Below are 19745 nucleotides of genomic sequence, written 5' to 3' on the forward strand. Positions count from 1 at the left end.
ATTTTCATTACCAAGAAGAAAAAAAAGAGCCCAGAAATTATATCTGATTACTCACCCATTTCCTAGGTCTGCCTCTTGGCCGTTTTTCTCCAGTGGCTTCTGCTTTCTGCAAAATGAAAAAGGAAGTCATATTGTTTCCTACCTGACATTATTTATAAGTGCTGCACCGAGGGACACATTCCAAGTAAGAATGTTCTGGTTTGCGATGAGGTATGGAGACTGCTTTAACAATCCCCTTCTCCATGAAGGCTCATCTTCTTCTCCATGTTGGAGTAGATCCTCCTTCCCGGGTGTTTCATTGCATGATGCGCAGAGATATCTACGCATCTCTCACCCTCAAACACTCCCCTGGAATGATCTCCTCTGAAATGCATGAAAATGCTTTTAATAAGCCATTTTGCTTTTATTTCTAACCACAATAAAAAAAATACTCCCACATAACCATAAATATATAAATCATATAAAATACTCCCACATATCCACAATATAAAAAAATACTCCCACTAGATCCATGATTTAGAAAAATCATGTCTCTTAAGTGATTTTGTTTCCATGTCACAGCTAAAGTTATAAAAATTAAAACTGATATATTGCTTTACAACTTAAAAAGCACTTCTACCTACATTGCTAATCAAAAGTAAGTCTAAAGTAAGAATACATAGGCTTTTAATGAAAAAAAAACCAAACATTTGCATAGGTCTACATAGTTAATTTCCTATTCCTTGCCAAAAACAATCACGTGTCAATCAATTCATTTAAAGCAGAGAGAGATTAAAAAAAAAAAGTTGGCAGAAATCGTCAATGTTTGTCCCTGTGATGGAAACTAGGGGTGCCAAAAATAGTAATTAATAAAAATGCATATTATTATCAATAAGTCCCCACTCAACACAGACATGACATGAATATATATCTAACTACCTTGAGAATTTATTGCTTCAAAGAAGATTTTTTCTGGTATCACACTTGTTTTTGCCTTTTGCATCAAATTTAACATCATCTATAAAGTAATTTCCTTATGTTTATGACCCCTACTCCAATCCCCAAATACACCAAAACACACATACACACACATGACATACATCTTCTATAAAAACATATGTTTATACTTTTCAGGATAAAGAAAAGTTAGTACACACTCTTCTATATATAAGAATCATCCCAAGGCTATAGAAACACAATAATACAGGTAACCTGAGCCAGCATAAGTTGTTCTGCATTGTGCTTTTGTTACCTAAGTTAGCAGCCAGTAGGTACTTGGTACAGTGATATTAAAATTACCTGTTATAACTGTCTACACTGCCAAGTGAGACTCTTCTTTCTCTCTTCAATCTGCCTTATAAAAAGAGATGGAGATAGATGATAGATAGATAGACACACACACACACACACACACACACACACACACACACACACACACACACAAAATAAGCCACAAGATTCCTCACAAATACTATCTCCCTGACCTGGCATTACTAACCAACAGGTCCTAGGAATTAACCCAAATTCTGTATGATGATAATACTGTTAGTTCACATTTATTGAGCACATGTGTTATCTTCATCTTTAATTTTTACAACAGCCTTATAAGGTAGGTATTATAACTTCTCTTATTTTGCTGATGAGCAACTAAGTCTTAGATAGTTGAGGAAGGTCACACACAAAGGCGGTACAAGGCATGCCTGGGAGCCTGGGATTTGAGCCCCAGGTTCTGTTGGCCTCTAAAAACTGGCTTCCTCCCCTCCTCACAATACTACTTCCTCTTAGCATATGCGCATTCGCTACCATATGGAGATATTTTAGTCAACTAAAATTGTCGCTGACTCAGCTAATTTCCCTGAACAGAAGGAAACCTGGTAGCCTTTAAGAGCTCAGTCTAACCGTTAGGTTTGGGCACCATGGGTCATTTACTACCTGTGCATGGACTCATTTATTGTCAGGGGTCAGCGGCACTGTCTTACCTTTAGTCAGAGGGCATGAATTAAATTAAATGAAAGCCCGGAGTACCCAGGGAATCACACCCTCTTTCTGAGTGCTGTCTTAGGGAGAGAGAGTTGTCTTAAGGGGAACACAGACTCTACTTTGGAAAGCTTGGATTCAAATCCCTGCTCTGCCAGTTTAGCTTTATGACTTTGGGCAGGTCCCTGAAAAACTTTAATTTGGTTTCATGTGTGACATGGAGAGAATGCCTCCTAGGAGGATCGAAGTGCCCACCATAACTGCGGTGCTCAATCAATGCTCTTTCACGCCTAACAAGATGGAGCTCTTCAAGGGAAAGTTTTCCTTCAAGTTAGTCCAATCTCAAAGAAGGTTCAGTCAATGCAAATATTCCATTACACCCATCTGTCACCTTTAGAATGAAGCTTTTAAGAAACCCTTTGGCTAGTACACAGTGAGTTACCGGAGCACAAAATTCCCTAATACAGAAGCAGTGTCTGATTTAATTTTTGGGATCAACTGTGAGATTGCACAGTTTACCCAGTAGTAAATTACACAAACATGGAAGATAGAAATCCTTTTTAATGGGCACAGGGATGGTAGGTGGCGTTAAGAGGAGGAGGTTATTGACCTTCAAGGCTAGACAGTGCCACACCAGGCTTTCTTGGTACAGTTGTTATGTTTCAGGGGCCATGATGGGATCCAGGAGTATCTAAAATCTGCTAAAGAGAACGTTGTTTTCTAAAAAGGGTTTCACTGCATTTCAAAGTCAGAGAAAGAAAATCTCTCCAAGAGAGAGAAAGCCCTGCAAATAAGAGGACTTTAAAATGAGCATCTCATTGACAAAAAGCCTATTCAAAAATAAAATTCGCACCATTAACTAAAGGGCAAAATATCACAATTATCACTTGGACTTGTTAAAAGCAAACTGGCTCCTTGGTCTTCAGGCCAGTGTTACATGTAAACTGAAACCCTCTTCGGAGTCTACATCTAGAAGAAACACATTAACTGTGCTGTGTGGCGTCGATCGGGGAGGTTTTCATTGTTCTTTAAAACCCACATTATTTAATCATTCTGATCAAACTTCACAAAGGCTGCAAAACAAGTTAGAATTTTAGTTTGTAAACCAGAAGAGATCCAGGGTTTTTATATAGAGGGAAACACTGGCTTTAACTTTTTTCCCGTGTTTAATGCTCCCCAGAATATTATTTTTCAATAGAAGATAAACAAAACATTTCAGGGGCTTGTTTTGTTTTTAATACATCAACACACACAATACTGTGAGAGTATATATTTGGTTTCCCTTCACCAGAGTGGAATTTGGTTCTATACTACAAACCCATGTATAATTGAGACAGTAACTTATTTTAAGTATTTACAGCTTATGGGTGTGGAGGGGTGGGTGTGGGGAAAGAGGCTGGGAATTCTGCATTTGTAAAAACGGAGATTTCAGACTATGGCCACACGATTTTACAAATACTTGCAATTACCACATCATGTCTTGTTAAAAGTGTTATTTATTCCTTGCTTATTTTCATATTTTGCCTTCCTAAAAAAATTTAGATTCAGAACAGTATGTTGCATTGTATAATATGCTTTAGAAGCAAGTTCATGAGGGTTGGGAAGAATGTTAAGTGGGAAATGTAATTTTTCCTCTTTCTAAGAAGTCTGGTACTCCAAGCTCTTACATGTTACTCCACACTAAAAAATAAATAAATAAATAAATAAATTGAAAAAGGAAATTCATCTAACAAGTATAACTCTTAAGCTTGGAAACAGCGTTTACATTAGTGCCTGGTACATAAGATGTGCTCACACACTTACTGATGAAGAAGGAAAGAGAGAGAGAAACACTGGTGTTTATATCACGTGTGTCTTATTTCCTTCTTGCCGTCAGAATTCTGCAGCATTTTGTCTAGACCCTTTATTGAACAAATAAGAAAACTGGATGTGTTCTGATCTCCAAAGACATAGCCCTGTGGGTTTTGGGGGCCAGAAGTCTGGGGGTGGGTATTAGCTGCAGTAGGCACCCATTTGGAATCCCTTTAAAAGCTTGTAGAGAACTACTCTCCAAAGGGTTTCTTGAAACCTAACTTCTAACCTGCCTTTCAGGTTACTGGACATAACATAACCAACGTTGTAGCAAATATTTTACAAAATATCCGACAGCACATAGTACTTGGAAAGATCATAAGCATTAGAGTCAGATTTAAATTCAAGCCCAGGTGCCATCATTTTCTAGAGCTGAACATTAGACATGTCACAGTTTACAACTTGGAATCAGTTTTCCCATTTGTGAGATGAAGACCATACTATATACATCAGAGGATTAGGGAGCTAATACATGTGTAAAATGCCTGACAAAAGCTCCAGCATGTGGTAGGTACTCAAATGTAATTTCTTCTCTCCCTCCATATTTTAAAATGCTACCCTTAAAAAGAATACCTCCCAATTCTGAATGATTTTTCTGAGCATTATCTTGCATTATCTTACTTAAATAGGACAGCTATTACTTGCTCAGTTTCACAAAATGTGAGATTAAGCCAACTGCCCACGTTCGTAAGTAGTGAAACTGAGACCCAATGTGATTTCAAGGCAATAAAGGGTCTGTTCTTCTGGGAGATAGTTCATATAAAATAAAAGAGCCATGGGCAGATTTAAAAAGAAAAGAAAGACTTCTAGGGTGAAAATCAAATGAGTCATTAAAAGTAAAACATTTCCAAGTTTCCTATAAAGACACAGACAATTGCTGAGATTGGAAACTAAGAGAATTATCCAATTCTGACTTCTCTCGGTCAAATTTAAATAGCTATTAATTTTTGTTACTTTAAATGCTCTCATCACATTTTATATGCACTGTGATAATGCATGAAAGCCCAAATTCCCTCATCCCAAATCAATCAGTGCCTCTGCACACAGAAAAAAAAAAAAAAAAAAAAAAAAAGCTAGAAAAATATTTGGGCATAGTACCTTGTTTTGTTTTCGTGTATCTTTATCTTTACAGACACAGGTCTTTTAAGACTAAGACCTGCAGACCGAAGAGCATATGGAGTGAACTATCCAACGTCTAGAAAGTCACATTTTATTCCTTTCAGTTGTTCTTTTAAACATATAAACAGTGCAAATCAATGTGCACTGGCATTAAAATCAACTGGAATCATTGAACAGGCTAAGCACTATTTCTCATTTTACTTTTTTGATAATCCAGCTCTGTGGGGCTCCAAATTTTAAGTGCAACCATCTTTAGTCTTCAAAAGATATTGCGAGTTTGCCATCACTCCATATTTTACAATAGGAAATATAAGTGAATTCTATCGTCCATTGTAGTTCATGCTTATCTTACCCAAGGAAGCCCTTATTTCAACTCCCATGTCATTATTTACAGACGCCTGTCTTCACCTGTACAAACACTAACTTAAAGCCAAGGCCAAAATGACAGGAAGAGCTACTTTCAAAGTTTAAGGTTCTCCTCCTTTAAACCATCGCTCTACCTTTTTTTGTAATCAGAAGAATCAATAACTATGATACAAGAGTTGACAGGGGTTACCTTCTGAGCAAACTGCCCCCTATAGCACCCTGGAGAAAAGACAGTGACTGTACCATTCCTCTCTAAGTCAATCAGAAGATGCCATTCAAAACTGTTCAGTGTCTAAAGACAACAGAGAACAACACAATAACCTAAAATAGAATCATTTTTCAACCTTTTTCTCCTGAGTAGAACAAAAATTCATAACTGGAAGTTTTAGAATCTAGGATAGTGAAACTCATTATTCTACTCTTGTGCCAAGCTAGGTGGTTCCAAGGTGAGCTCTGAAAACCACAGAGGGTGAGCTGACAAGACATGATAGGCTGGAATGCCTTAACGGACATAAAATGCTCTTCAGCCTCCATCTATTCTCAAGAAAGAACTGAAACACAATTGAATACCAGTCTAGGATGCTCTATCTCCTTAGCAGAATGATTGGTTGAGACTTTGAGATGAAAATGAGCCAGGTTGTGGGTCAAAGCAAGGAGGAGCTCTGGATGATAAGTTTAGAAGAATGACAGCTTCTAGAAAATTAGAACTATGGGTCCCTTGAAGTAGAGTTTTACTTCGTGAAAGAATCCAAACGTGTTTGAATTGCCCATATTTGGATCATAATCTGTGATGACTCAAAGGCATCATCAGATAGAATTTACTGATGCATTAAGGCTTGGTTCTCCCTGGCAAAGTGAAGTGGCAATAAAAGAAAAAAGAGTCAATTGCTTAGGTAAATCAGCATAAAATATCAAGATAATGGAGACAACACTTAAGTTTTACTCAGTTCCACCCATCTGGGTACAAATATTTGCTACAACGTTGGTTATGTTATGTCCAATAACCTGAAAGGCAGGTTAGAAGTTAGATTTCAAGAAACCCTTTGGAGAGTAGTTCTCTACAAGCTTTTAAAAGGATTCAAAATGGGTGCCTTTTGTTTGTTTTATATATTACACAAATCAATTTTATATTCTTCAGATAGGGCCTTGAATCCCAGTGGAAATTACCATTCAAACATACAGGAATCAAACAAAATCATTCTAGTCACACAGAAACCATAGCTGGAACTGTATGACGACTTCCAATGCCCATCCTTCCATGACTTACCTAATAATGATGCCTTTGGTTACTCTCTTCAGTTGGACCTATTATATTCTGAAAAAAATCTTGTCCTCACTCAGCATCTATGCTCTAACATTTATTTCTCTGAAATGATGAATAAAACCTACATCCTCTATCACAAAATACCTGTGCTTGGTGTTAGTAATCATTCATGAAAAGTCAACCACATTTCTAAGAACACAATTAGAAAAAAAGCACAAATCCGCCTTTATAGGGTCCAATCAATACCAGACCTTTTTTTGTACAAGCAAATGGAAGGTACAGATCAAATGTTTACCTGAACACCTTACTTGAAGTATACATACTTTACCTAGATGATATTTTCATTCTGCACCTTGCTCTCTAGCTCTGGCCATTCCACCTAGAGTCAAAAGGAAGTTCAAGCAAATCTATGACACTATGAAGTAGGGCTGTCTCACACCTGAGATCTTTTTATATGCCATTTCCTTCTATTAAAATTTAATTCAGTCTCAGAAAAAAGTTTTGCCCTGAAAATACCTGAATGAGAATTGGCTTGAGGCTTACAGATGAACTTGACTTTGACCTTAAACACTGGAGAATGAGTGACAACCCCTCTAGTATTCTCTCATGATTACAAAGCCACAGCAAAACCCCTAAACACACAGGAGATTATATCTTTCTCTTCTCTAAACAGGCAAAATGCAAAAATACAAAGTATTTCCATCCAGCACAAACATGAGAGGAAAACAAAACAAAAAAGAAATTGAGAGACAACTGGTCACAGGTATACCTCAAACTAAAACATAAATTACAAGGTCAACACACACACACACACACACACACACACACACACACACACACACACACACACACACACACCAATAAATTATTTATTCAGGAAAACATTAACTTCTGATTTCTTTTATTAAGATAGCAATATGAAGCTGGTTCAGGGAGAAATTTTGAGCACTCAGATTGGACTTCTCAGGAATGACTAGAATTGCTACATAATGGTCATCCATGGGAATCTGTCATGATGGAGCATAAGCAGATTGAAGAATTATTACCTTCTCTTTCAAAAGTTCCAAGCAGAACAAATTGTGCTTTTATAAATGTTTGTTTTATATATTACACAAATCAATTTTATATTGAATATGGCCTGAAATTAAAGTGCTAGCTAATTGAGTAGTTGTCCACTTGGTCTTGCAACATTCAGCGTGCATTGTCAAGTTTCACATTGCTAATTTTCCAACAAGCAGTTTTGTTTTCAAATGCCCCAAGGCCAGTGACTGAGTCCAAACACAAACTTTGTAAGTAAAGAAACTCCAAGCAGCAAGAAATTTTAAACACACAACATCATGAGGATTCCAGTGTATGTTGCATCTCTTCTAATTTTAGAGTTCTGTTCTCCTATATACTTACCAGTTTTGTTTTATATTTTTCATTGGGATGAATCTCAGTTTGCACAAGAATACCCAATTTATTAATCACAGGAGACTTCTCATATCTATACTGGTCAGTCTAGAAGGGTATATTTATCTTACATGTTATGAACAATATAACTTTTTCTGAAAAAGATTGCTTCTCAAAGTCCTAACAAACATGTTTTGTCAGAGTACAATATATGTTTGATAAACAAATTTATGTTTGATAATCATGTTTACATAGGGTAGTAACAAACTCAATAAATACTGATTTGAAAGTGAAAATACCTTAAGTTTACACATGCCATGAACAATTCATCAATGTCATTCATTATTTTGCAAAGTATTATCTTCTCTAAATGAAGCGTAATTTATAAAACTGAAGAAATATAACAGTCGTGTTATGGGCAAATATATTTACTCATTTTTATTAGAAGGGACTTTTATACCAGAATTGTGTGAAATAATTTTGTCTGGATGAATGAAAGCTATCAGGGAAAGATTTCTGTGGGAAAAAGAAAATCAATTTCTGTTTTAGAAGTTGTAATAATGTATACATATGCAGGAAGAATTATCAGAAAGATGAGTAGCCTAGCAGGATCGTTTGTAAATGCCTATTACTAAAACAACTAAAAATAAATCAAACCTTACTTGGGAGGAGACCAACTTTTTTGTTATTTTGCTTTAGGTAGTAAATTAGACACAAGTCTCAGCTTTCCTTGTGTCAATAAAGATTTTGTTAGTCAGTGGTAAGCTTTTCAAAATGAAGAGAAGCATCTCTTTACTCATTCAAAAAAATGTACTACAGTGCAATGTGAAAGATGAGATTCATTTTCCTATTTTTGCTTAAAATTTTAAATCAATTATTTATGATGAGATATACAGATTTCTTCCTGGGAGATGTTGTAATGATGCATTTTTCAGAGCAATTACATCAGAGTTTCAATGTTTGTTAGCTACCTACCAAGATATTCCTTTGCTATTTCATTAGAGTAAAATTAAGTTAGGTAAATCCCACATTTATGCAACATTTAAAAACTCCTTTGTTAAATTAGCTCTAAACTTTCAGCTAATTTCATAAACCAGGTAAAAATGTAACAAATAGGAAATATTCATATTAGAAATATCAGATTATTTACTGTCAGTTCTAAATGACAAGGTAATTTAGAGCTACTTCAAAGTTTATTGATTAAATGTGGGTCACAATGAAATCTTCACTCTGTGAAGCAGTTTTATTTAAATACATTAGAAATCTGCTCCTTCACTTCAGCTCTGTTCAAGATTATTAAAAAAAAAAACAGACAAAAACTCATAGTTACTCCCTAAACAACTTTTATATGTATCACTGGTTGCTATGGCAGTTTATAACACTGAAAACTATCACATCTAACGTGGTTAGTGCCCACAGTCACAGAGAAAACCACACAAAACATTAGTCCCCAAGGATGACCTTACAGTCCTTTTTAACAAATCCTGTACATGATGTACTCAAATCTACTAAAAGGTATACCATAATTTACTTCCGAATTTTGAGCCTTTGTTTTCAACTAATATACAGCCCTACAAATAAAATACAGAAACTTCTTTTGATTTCTTTATAAAGTTAAAAAAAAGTGAGTTTTATATTCACCTTCGCTTCTCTGTACATGCATTGACCCTGAGATACTTCCTCTTTGCTAGCTCAAATACAACCAACATGAAGATACTTTAAACTGCAATTTAAAATTTATAAATAAAAACACTGGAACTTATACCTGACTGGGTTCTATCCTGCTCCAAAATACACAATAAATGAATCAAATACTTGTTTAAAAAAACTTCTCATTGTCCCATTTAGAGCATTGCTCTATCACCTGATGGAAAACCATTTTGAGAGATTATGATATATTATATTGCAAGTTTATTGTAAGCAAGCAGCATACTTTATCATCACATTTAAATCTGTAAAATTCATGAAAATTTTTTTCCAGTATCCCATAACTGTATTTACTTCTAATTATCATTTGGCAAAGTACTTAACCTTATAGAAGGATTTGGTTTTGCAGTAATCATGTAAATAAGCACAAAGTAAATCAATCTTTATTATTTTTGAAGGAAATTGCAAATACCATCAAGCAAATCCTATAGTTCAGATTTATTTTTAACTCTTTCACAACCAGTGCAGATCTTAATTGCGTCTTTCTCCACTCCCCCTCCTCCCCTTCCCAGCCCCGGTTTTGAGTTTCATATTATTTGGTGATTGTTTATTTAAGAACAACACTGGAAGCATCTTCATAAACTTTTTATGCTAAGCAATTATGCTTAGAAATCTTACTTTGCTTGGAAATGGTAAAGGTAGGAAATGAGTCTTGGGTTACCCAGTTGGGACAAATCCTTAGGTTTGGATCTAGAATGGGAAAATAACAGGGAAGTTCCTGTGGTCATGGAGAAAGTTGGGGGGACTTAACTTGAGAAATCTCACCTTTTGAGCTGCTTTGGAGGGACTCTTGTTTTTGCTGCCTTTGGGTCTTCCCCTGGGTCTCTTAGGAGAGGGCTCACCGGTTGGCTCCTAAGTGTGGGGGGGGAAAAAATGCTGTTGTGGAAGAATGTCTGAAAGAAATTGACCCTGACTCTATAGTTACATTTTCTGCATGTGCTGCTCAAAAGAACTGTGGGAACACATTCAGTAGGAGCATAAATGGAATGATGATGGTACTGAGTTTACAGAAAGAGGAAATAACTATACTTTTATTCCCAGGGTTCAAGAAGGAAATTCTATTTTGCATATGAAAACTAGATTCTGTTTCAACTCTAAAAGGTAACAAAGGCTGACAAGGTTGCATGGTCTAGGAAGAAAGTTACACAGTTTTAAGGTGTAAAATTTGAATGGTTATGCATTTGGCAACTTATAAATCCTTTACAGGAATGCTACTACCCAATGTACTAGCATTTCAAACAACAGAAATATGAAGCTAACATCATAAATACTTCAACAATCTTCCCTATTGAAAAGATGGTTTTTAATAATCTCTGCATATCTGCATTGTAGGTCAATTATGACTCAACACATTGAGTGAAGTATTGGAGCAATTATCCAAGATCTTCAACTCAAAATAACTCCATTCCCCCTAAAATTTCCAAATAATTATGGTAAATCTGTTGTGGGAGGTTTTGCTTGAATTATCTAGGTAATTGCTTCAGTTCTTCACTTCCTTTTGGAGTTGTAGGCATGGACTCTAGCCTAAATTTAAATGTCTTTTGATAAAAATAAACATTTTCTCCAAAACTTGCTTTTGAGAAAACTCTTACGGTGGGGGAAGACTGGAGAAAACTAAAAGAGGGAAAAAATGGGGGAGAATGTAAGTTTCTGGGAAGGAGAAATTGAAACTATCAATAGGTTTAGCAAAACTTTGCCAAGTAGTAAATACTCAAGTGGTTAAGAGAATGCGATGATTAATATTCCAGATCCTAAAATATTTATCCATTGAATCATCAATTTACATTTCATTCAGATTTGGTGATTAAATGGGACTAATTAACTTAAAACGCATGAAAGTCTTCAATGAAAATTCGCATCCTATTTGGAGAATCTGGGGAAGGCTCCCTGCAAGCTTCTGTGGGACCGCTAGCGCCAGTGGGCACATCCGGAGCAAACACACCGGAGACACATTTTTCTTTCTTTGTGAACTGCCTTAACTCAAAGGTAAAACCTCCAATCACCTCCAGATCCCATTGCAATTTCTTTTGGATTCTTTTTTGGAGGTGGGGGACAATTCGAGTTAGAGAGAGCTGGGTGGCGGGTGGGAAACAAGGTGGGGTGGGGGAGGGAAGAGACTTCCTGGGAGGTGTAAAACAGGATCCTAACGCGGTTTAAAGTGTCGCTTGGGCAGAGCGGGAAAACTCAGGGGCCTCTAGATTGGCTTGTTTCCTTTGATGATTTCAAAAAGGTACAACCCTTTCAGTTTTTCTAAAACGCTCTGGCAAGCAAACATTGTTCGATTTTCCCCCACCTTGCTCTCGGGCAGCTTTGGGACTCCAGAATTATTTTCTAATCGGCCTATCTGCCGTGGAGGAAGCGCTTTAAGGCCAAGGAACGCAGGAGAAGTTTTAAAGCCCGCGGAAGCGGAGTTTAAATGTTCTCAATAGGCATGTCCCGCTCCAGCCCTGCCCGCCGAGGCTTGGAAATTGCAGCGAACAAAACCCCCCGCCCTGGGCGCTGCGCGCAGCTCTGCAAGCGCCTGCTGCACGCTTAATTGGTTGCATCCGCAGACAAAACCCTCCACTCCGCGGGGTCCCGGGCGCCCCTCGATCGTCCCCTCCCCAACCCCCAACCACTCGCCCCGGAGTAGTACTTTTAATGTCTACAGCTCGGAGGCGCGGGATCCAGGGGCAAAAGGGGGACCGGGCGCCTGGCGAGGAAGTGACCTAGCTACCGTGCACAGTCTCGGACACTACTTTCCGCCGCGCCCACGGCCAAACGAGTTAATCCCGTCCCGTGAGGACCCAGGCTCCCCTGAATCCCCTTTCCTCGGACACCTCTGCGGCAGCCAGCAGAACGGCCGCCGCGCCGCATTTAAAGAGCCCTAAGAGGACCGGGCGGGCCCACGAGCTCTTTGTCGGGAGCGAGCGACTCTCGGGCCACCGAGAACTTGGGGAGGGCGCCAAGGGGGCGGCCGCGGTGCGCCAGTCCCGGGCCCGCGAGCAGCCCCGGTTGGCGGGAGAAACAGCCTCCGGCCCCCAGGACTTCAGCCCCTCCAACCCTGAGCCTCCGGAGCACCCCTGCGCCCCCGCAACGCCCCCCCCCCACCTCCTTCCCCCCGGGCAACCGTAAAGCGGCTCGGAAAGTGCCCGGCGAGCCCTGGATTGTCTGACCCCGGCCGCTTCGTCACGAGGAGACATCGCGCCACTCTGGGCCGTGCACAATAGCGAAAGTCCGAGGACGCGCTGCGCCCGACCCCACCTCCCGCCGCCTGCCGCGGTGCCCCATCTCCCCGCCCCGAGGAGCGCGGGCGCCCGGGGGCTTAGCCGCGCACTCGCGCCGAGGACTCCGCAGCCCGCCCCCACGGCCGGCGGGCAGCGCGCCGCCGCAGCCGCCGCCGCTGGACTCCCGCGCTCGGGTCGCCGCGCGTCGCTGGGCCCTGGCGGAGAGAGCGGAGGTGGGCTGCTGCCCCCACCCCGCCTGCGTACTGACTTGCTGCTGCTTCCTGGGTCGGCCGCGTCCTCTCTTCTGAGGCGCCGGGGCGGCAGGTTGTCCCTGGGCTGAAGTGGACGGCTGCCCGGCGCCTTCACCGCGTGCGCTCATCCTGCCTGCCGCCGCCGCCGCCGCCGTCGCCGCTACCGCTGCCGCCGCTGCTACCGCCGCCGCAGCCGCTTCGCCTCCGCCGCCCCAAATGTGCCCAGCACCTTTCGGGAGATCGGGCGGTAGGGCTGGAGAATGAGGCAGGGTGGGCGAGAGCTGGCGTGCTGCTCAGGCTGCTGCTGCTCAGGCTGCCGCCGCTGCCACCATCAACACCGGACGTCCAGCGGCTGCCAAAAAGAGAGAAGAGGGGAGGAGGAGAAGGAGGCGCTGCTGGTGGCGGCGGCAGCGGTGGGTGGGTGCCGGAGGTGGAGGTGGAGGTGGAGGTAGCGAGAGGAGGAGGAAAGCGAAGGAAAGGGAAAAGAGGGTTTGAAGTGGGGAGGCTCCCCTCTCGGTTTGGGATCGGGAGTTGCGGTCACCGGTAGCACTTCGGAAGCGGCTTGGAAATGGAAGAGACTTGGAGTGGATTGTGTCCCTTGAAATGTTAGGCGGGGAAAGAATTCCTCCTCCTCTTCCCTCCCGCTCCGCGCTCGCAGAGCAAGAAAGAGAAAGAGAGAGAAAACAAATAGCGCCTTGGGCAGTCAGAAAGCAAAAGGAGGATGGGGAGATTCGGCCGGGATCGGGTCGGGCACTGAGCGCAGGCAAAGGACGGAGCAGTGGGTGGCACCGCGCCTCCTCGGGTGGCGGGGGCAGGCGGCAGCGGCACCGGAGAGTCGGAGGGGGACGGGCTGCTCGCCCCTGCGTCCTGCACCAAGCGCGCGCTGCCCGGGCTGGAAGTTTTCTGAGTTCCTGCCCCGGGATTCAAGTGGGAAGAGTGTGTGTGTGTGTGTGTGTGTGTGTGTGTGCGCGCGCGCGCGCGCGCGCGCGCTTGGGGAGGGGGCGGCGGGATGGGGGGGAGTGCCCACCTCTAATCGTGGGCGGATAAAGGGGAGGGGGCTGCGCAGGAGGAATAGTATGAGGAGGAGGGAGGCCAGGCGGACCGCCGAGCCAAGGCGCCTGGCCGCGGGCCAGAGGCAGCGTTCGAAATACAACTGCCTCGGCGGCGGCGGCGCCCGGGTGCCACCCGAAGCCCCGCTCACGTGCTCCCGCCCGGCGGCGGGGTTAAAGGGACAGGCCGGGGATCCCGGGACGGCTCGCCGCCGGCCTCGTCCCGCCTGCCGCCCGAGGTCGCCCCTGGGCGGTTGTCCTAGTAAGGCACGGGAATGTGACCGCCCCAGAGCCGCGTTTAGGGGCTTGGCCATTACCTGCACCTCCACGACGCGGAGCCAACACTCGGCAGGAAGCGTGTAGCTGCACGCGCGGCAGCGTTCTAGTTCCCTGTGAGTGGGAAGGAACTGAGGAGGAGTAGGAACGGGCCCCCGGCAGCCTTGCTCTGCCTGGGAATACCCTCATCACACATTGCACGACCCGAAGCGCGCGCACACAGAGACATGCACTCAGATCCACATATGCACACTCGCAGAGGCGCATACATACATAAGCACATACGCATGCATGCACATTCGCAGACACATGCACACGTGCAAACAATGTGCACACATGCACACGGAGCGCGCCAGCCTCTTCACTGAGCTTTTTTTCTCCGGGAAAGACCAGAGGCGAAGCAAGACTTCGGGCAAGACTTCACCCCCACCTCCCGGCTGGCGCTACGCACCCGTGTTCCAACGCAGGGCAGAAGGGTTGCCCCTCGCGGGAACCCCATAGCTTCCCTAACACCAAAATTGCGCCAACTGTCCAACTTTTCCTGTAATTTACCCTGATTTAACCTTTTCCCTAGGAACTCCCTTTCTGCCAAGTCCTAATTTTATTGCTTGGGCTGTTTTCTGAGTTACGTGAACACTGTAATGACCACAGTTCGTTTTAAAAAGGTGGAGTACATTTAAAAATGTACCTCTTTTCATCCTTGAATAACAAAAAAACTCCGAAAAAATTAGGTTCAGATTTTCACACATCACGCCCCAAATTATTTTGGACCAATTCCAAAATAAAAACTTTCACCCGAGCAACAAAAATTCTCTTCCCCAAAATACAGACCACCGTGGAATAAAGACGCCTGCTTTACAGCCCAAGCAGGGAGTTAGGCACAGCCAGGTTCCGCTGTGCCTGTGGAGGAGGCGCGTGTAAATATCTGCTTCGGCGCGGCGGCGCTGATTGGTCCGCGTTGCCATTTTAAATCCATTTCCAGCTGCCCTTTGCAGAGCTGGGACACTTAGCTGCACGTTGAGTGCCCTGCAGAAACCCGGGGTTTCTCCTGGGTCTGGGAACGTTTAGCTGTGATGGAGAGGGAGAGCCTCCTTCCCTCTGGATGGAGCCCAGCAATTGACTGTGGAGGGAGAGGTCTAACAGGAACCAAAGGTTTTCTGCCGGGGCTTGGCTGAAAGACGGTATCTTCATCAAAGGGATTGAAATTTCACGTACTAACGATTGCAGTGACATTTCCTAACTGCCAAGTTTGCACATTTTTTAATGTGTTCACATTCGCACTGTGGTGTGCGCATTTTACTTACACATACAAAACGGGCTTCTAGGTTTGTTTTTGTTTGCTTGCTTTTGCAAGGACCAGAGAGAAAATTCTGAGGATGAATGCAGGAGAAATCACCGAGGATTTCAGCCAGCCAGTTTTATACTGGGTACATTGTATCCTCGGATATTTCTTTCATATGCACAGTGGCTGGCAAGAAGGGGATTCCAAAATTTGATTTTTGCATTAGTCCTTGACTCTAAGAAAAGCACAAAAAAATTAGTGTGGGAGAATGTCCCGCCACTCGTTTTCAGCCCACCGTCACTTTGCTCTCAGATTATTTGACCCCTTTGGAATTTATAGCAAGGATATAAAACAAATATTGTATCCAATTATACCTAAATCAGTTTTATATATTTTAATTCCTGGAAGCTATATTTAATTTTTTTCAGGTTTTTGTTTATTTTCTGTCAGGAGAGACATTAAATTTTGTTTTCATCCTTGAAATTACTTGAGACTTTAAAAAATGGTGTCATATTCTTTTTATTAAGTTAAATGGTTATATTTTAAAGAATGGATTTTTTTTTACATCCACATTTGAGGGTGTTTTCCCCCACCCGTTTAAGTTGCTCAATTGTTATCTCACCATATTTTACCCATCCATTCAAGGTTAAACTCTTATTTCTAATTTGAAACCTTCCCAAGGTGGTCTCTGTCCCCATGAAACTATTTTCTTCTGCACCTACAATCAAACTGAACAATTAGCACTTTGGTTGTATACGTTAACTAGGTTTCTAATTATCTGTGATACATGATTTAATGTTTGGATCAGGTCAGCTCATTAGTGGGTAGTAAAATCAATTCAGTGGACCCACCATGTCATCTTAAAAAAGACTATACTAGATAATATCACAGGTAAAAGTTCTGCTTTAGTTATATAGTACATGCATGTAAAAGTTGTATTCAGAGGCTTTTTTCCCCCACCTCTTTAATATTTTGGAAATTGGTATTTTCTTACAGCTCAGGGTCTCTTGGCACTGTCTTATCACATCTTAGCCGGTATCCTTTCTATTTTAGTGATATACGCAATATGGATGGCACCATAGATCAGTAAAGATATGTAGTAAAGTCTCTTTCTTACTGTGGGTTGCAGTGTTACCTGTTTAAATGCCACCAACTTAGACAGTTATGAGAGCTGGGTTCCTTCACAACTCCACTAAGCCAGCTCTGCCATCTTTGGCAAATCATTTCTCCTCTTTGTAGCTCAGTGTCCTCATTTCTAAAATGAACGATCAATATAATCTCTGAGGGTTCTTCCAGTTTTAACAGACTTCAAAACATGTATGATATCTTGTTCTCTAATTGGGTTTTGTTTATATGTAACTGATATGTAGATTCTGTGGAGACAGGTATATTTCTAACACCTCTTTTTAGCACCAATTAGGTGTAGGTAGTGTTCAGGTCATAATAGACTTTTGGTACTTACTAATTTATTGCTATGACAAAGTTACTCTGAATAAGCTACTATTTTATAAATGTATCACAGGATGAGATAAGCATTACATGTATTAAAATATCTTAATAATTCTTTTGACTAAAGGGAAATGCATCTGTGATGAAGAGATTGAAATTCTCACATTGCACTTTATCACATTATATTTATTTATACTTTAATATGGCCATAAATTAAGGAATAATTTAAGGAATTTCTCAGATTGTAACATTGAATTAATCATGGATGTATTCTATATGTAATTAAACAGATTTATTATAACCAGATATTTTGAAAGTCAATCTATTTGGGGGGGGTCACAGAAAAAAATTATAACTAATATTTAGTGAACAGAATGCATAGTATACACACACATATACATATATATATGGTATATAGAAGTTCAGTATATAGTGTAAGGTAAACACATATTTCTGAAAAATATTTCCAATGTTTTGATATGGACTCTTTTGCACTGCTTAAACTCACAATTTTAGAGATTGTGTCTTTTGAAATATGCTTAGTGTTTAATGAAATGTAGCAAAAATAATCTCTAAGACTTTCCCTATATTATCACCAAGAAAGAATATATACTGCCAAGTTAACATTTTGTTGGTGGGGTGGGAGGTGGGGAGGTGGACAGGCTTTCTAGTCCCATAGACAGAGGATCACCAAACAAAATGAATTTGTCTACTTGTTCATTCATTCAGTCAACAAACACATATTGAGTTGGTTTTGCACTAATCTCACCCATTGTCCTCTCAGGACTCAGGAAGTTCATTCATGTGGAACTGGAGAAAATCTCTTTTGAAACAGCTAGGTGCTCACTTAAAATCTATTTACCTATTATGTTAAGCCTTTCACTAACCCTTACAAATATTTATTCTCCTTTATCCAAGCCATCGTTCACTCAACAAATATTTATTAAGTACCTCATATGTGCTAGGATTCACAGAACATTGTTTTTGACAAAAGTCATGGAAGCAGAACAGAAGTGGAATAGTTTTATTTCCATCTTGCATCTATTGACATTATACTGTCATCTCCAAACAATCTTGTCTAGATATACTATCAAGCAGGAAGGATATGGACTTTTAAATCAGATTTAGGAATAGAAGGTGTGGCCTGGAGAATGTTAAAAATGACCCCTAAGACTTCCTTCATTCCTGGTGTACATGCTGTCATAATCTATGATGGCTTTTACTCCTATGATAAGGTTAATGTTCAATGGTACAGTTCACCTTATGATAAAGAAATTATCCAGGTGAGCCTGACCTAATCATATGCATGCTTTTAAAGCAGAGTGTTATCTCTAGCTAGGAGAGGAAGTTAGAGATTTGGGGCTCAAGAAGGATTTGACCCTCCATTGTCAGTTTGAACATGGAGATGACACATGGCAAGGAATGTGGGTAGCCTCTAGGAGCTGAGGGCAGCCCCAGGTTACCAGCCAGCAAGGAAACAGGGACCTCTTTAGTAGAACCACAAGGAACTGAATTCTGCCAGAGAGAATGAGCTTGGAAGTAGGATCTTCCCCAGAGCCTCCTGGTGAGAACTCAGCTAAGCCAACACCTTGGTTTCAGCCTTGTGATACCCTCAGCAGAGAACCTAGTCATGTTATCCCTGACTTCTGACCTACAAAACTGTAACCTAATAAATGAGTATTTCCATGGTGTTTAAAGTCATTAAGTCTTTGCAACAATAGAGAACTTGATATAAGAGGATCTGGTCAGATAAACTTCCCCTCCTTTTTCTATCCCATGGACTACTTACAAAGCACAATTACTCGGTATAGTTTGTCTGGAGACGTCCACACCTACCAAGTCACCTGCTGTGTCTCTTTGGGCTTATAGTGAAGCAATGGCCAGCATGAAAACACATGATCTTGCATTGCATTCCATCCTTCTCTCTCTTTCTCTCTCTATCTCCCTCTCCTCCCTCTCCCTCTCTGCCTTCCTCTCTTCCTCTTTTTTTCTCCTCTTTCTCTATCTTAGTACCTTAGAATTCCTAAAGCCATCATACTGGAGGGACATGGGGAGAGGTTATGTATTTAGATAATTCCAGGTCCCCCCAACTCCTGCCTCAAAACCACCCCAAACTGAGGTAAATTAGATCAGAGAGGAGAGATCCCTGCTGAGCCCTGCTCCAGTTGCAGATTTATGAATAAAATAAATATTGTTTTTGTTCTTAAGCCATAATTTTTGAGTGGCTTGTTACATAGCAACAGAAACTGGCCCATCTTGTTTTCCCTAAAACTAGGCTCTTTTTATTCAATGAAGAGATTGAAGTTCTCACATTGCACTTTATCACATTATATTTATACTTTAATATGGTCATAAATTAAGGAATAATTTAAGGAATTTCTCAGATTATAACAGATTGAATTAATCGTGGATGCATTCTATATGTAATTAAACAGATTTATTATAACCAGATATTTTGAAAGTCAATCTATTTGGGGGAGTCACAGAAAAAAATTATAACTAATATTTAGTGAACAGAATGCATAGTATATACACACATATACATATATATGGTGTGTGTATATATATATATACCTT

The 19745-nt window shown here is 41.1% G+C and overlaps 1 protein-coding gene across 2 annotated transcripts in view; it reads right to left on the reverse strand.

Moving 5' to 3' along the window:
• The window catches only part of HMGA2 (high mobility group AT-hook 2), a 135345-nt gene extending 122105 nt beyond the window's left edge, over positions 1 to 13240 (reverse strand). The window contains exons 1-3 of one of the 2 annotated variants that reach the window (XM_027595188.1): positions 13130 to 13240; positions 10421 to 10507; positions 56 to 106 (exon numbers count right to left, since the gene is read on the reverse strand). In XM_027595188.1, the coding sequence (XP_027450989.1) occupies positions 56 to 106; positions 10421 to 10507; positions 13130 to 13240 (249 nt within the window). Of the gene's footprint in view, positions 1 to 37; positions 107 to 10420; positions 10508 to 13129 lie in introns of those variants that run through there. The other variant, XM_027595189.1, reaches the window with a different exon arrangement.
• Between the last annotated feature and the right edge of the window lie 6505 nt (positions 13241 to 19745).

The sequence above is a fragment of the Zalophus californianus genome, chromosome 9 (genome assembly GCF_009762305.2).
Source record: "Zalophus californianus isolate mZalCal1 chromosome 9, mZalCal1.pri.v2, whole genome shotgun sequence".
Lineage (NCBI taxonomy): Eukaryota > Metazoa > Chordata > Mammalia > Carnivora > Otariidae > Zalophus > Zalophus californianus.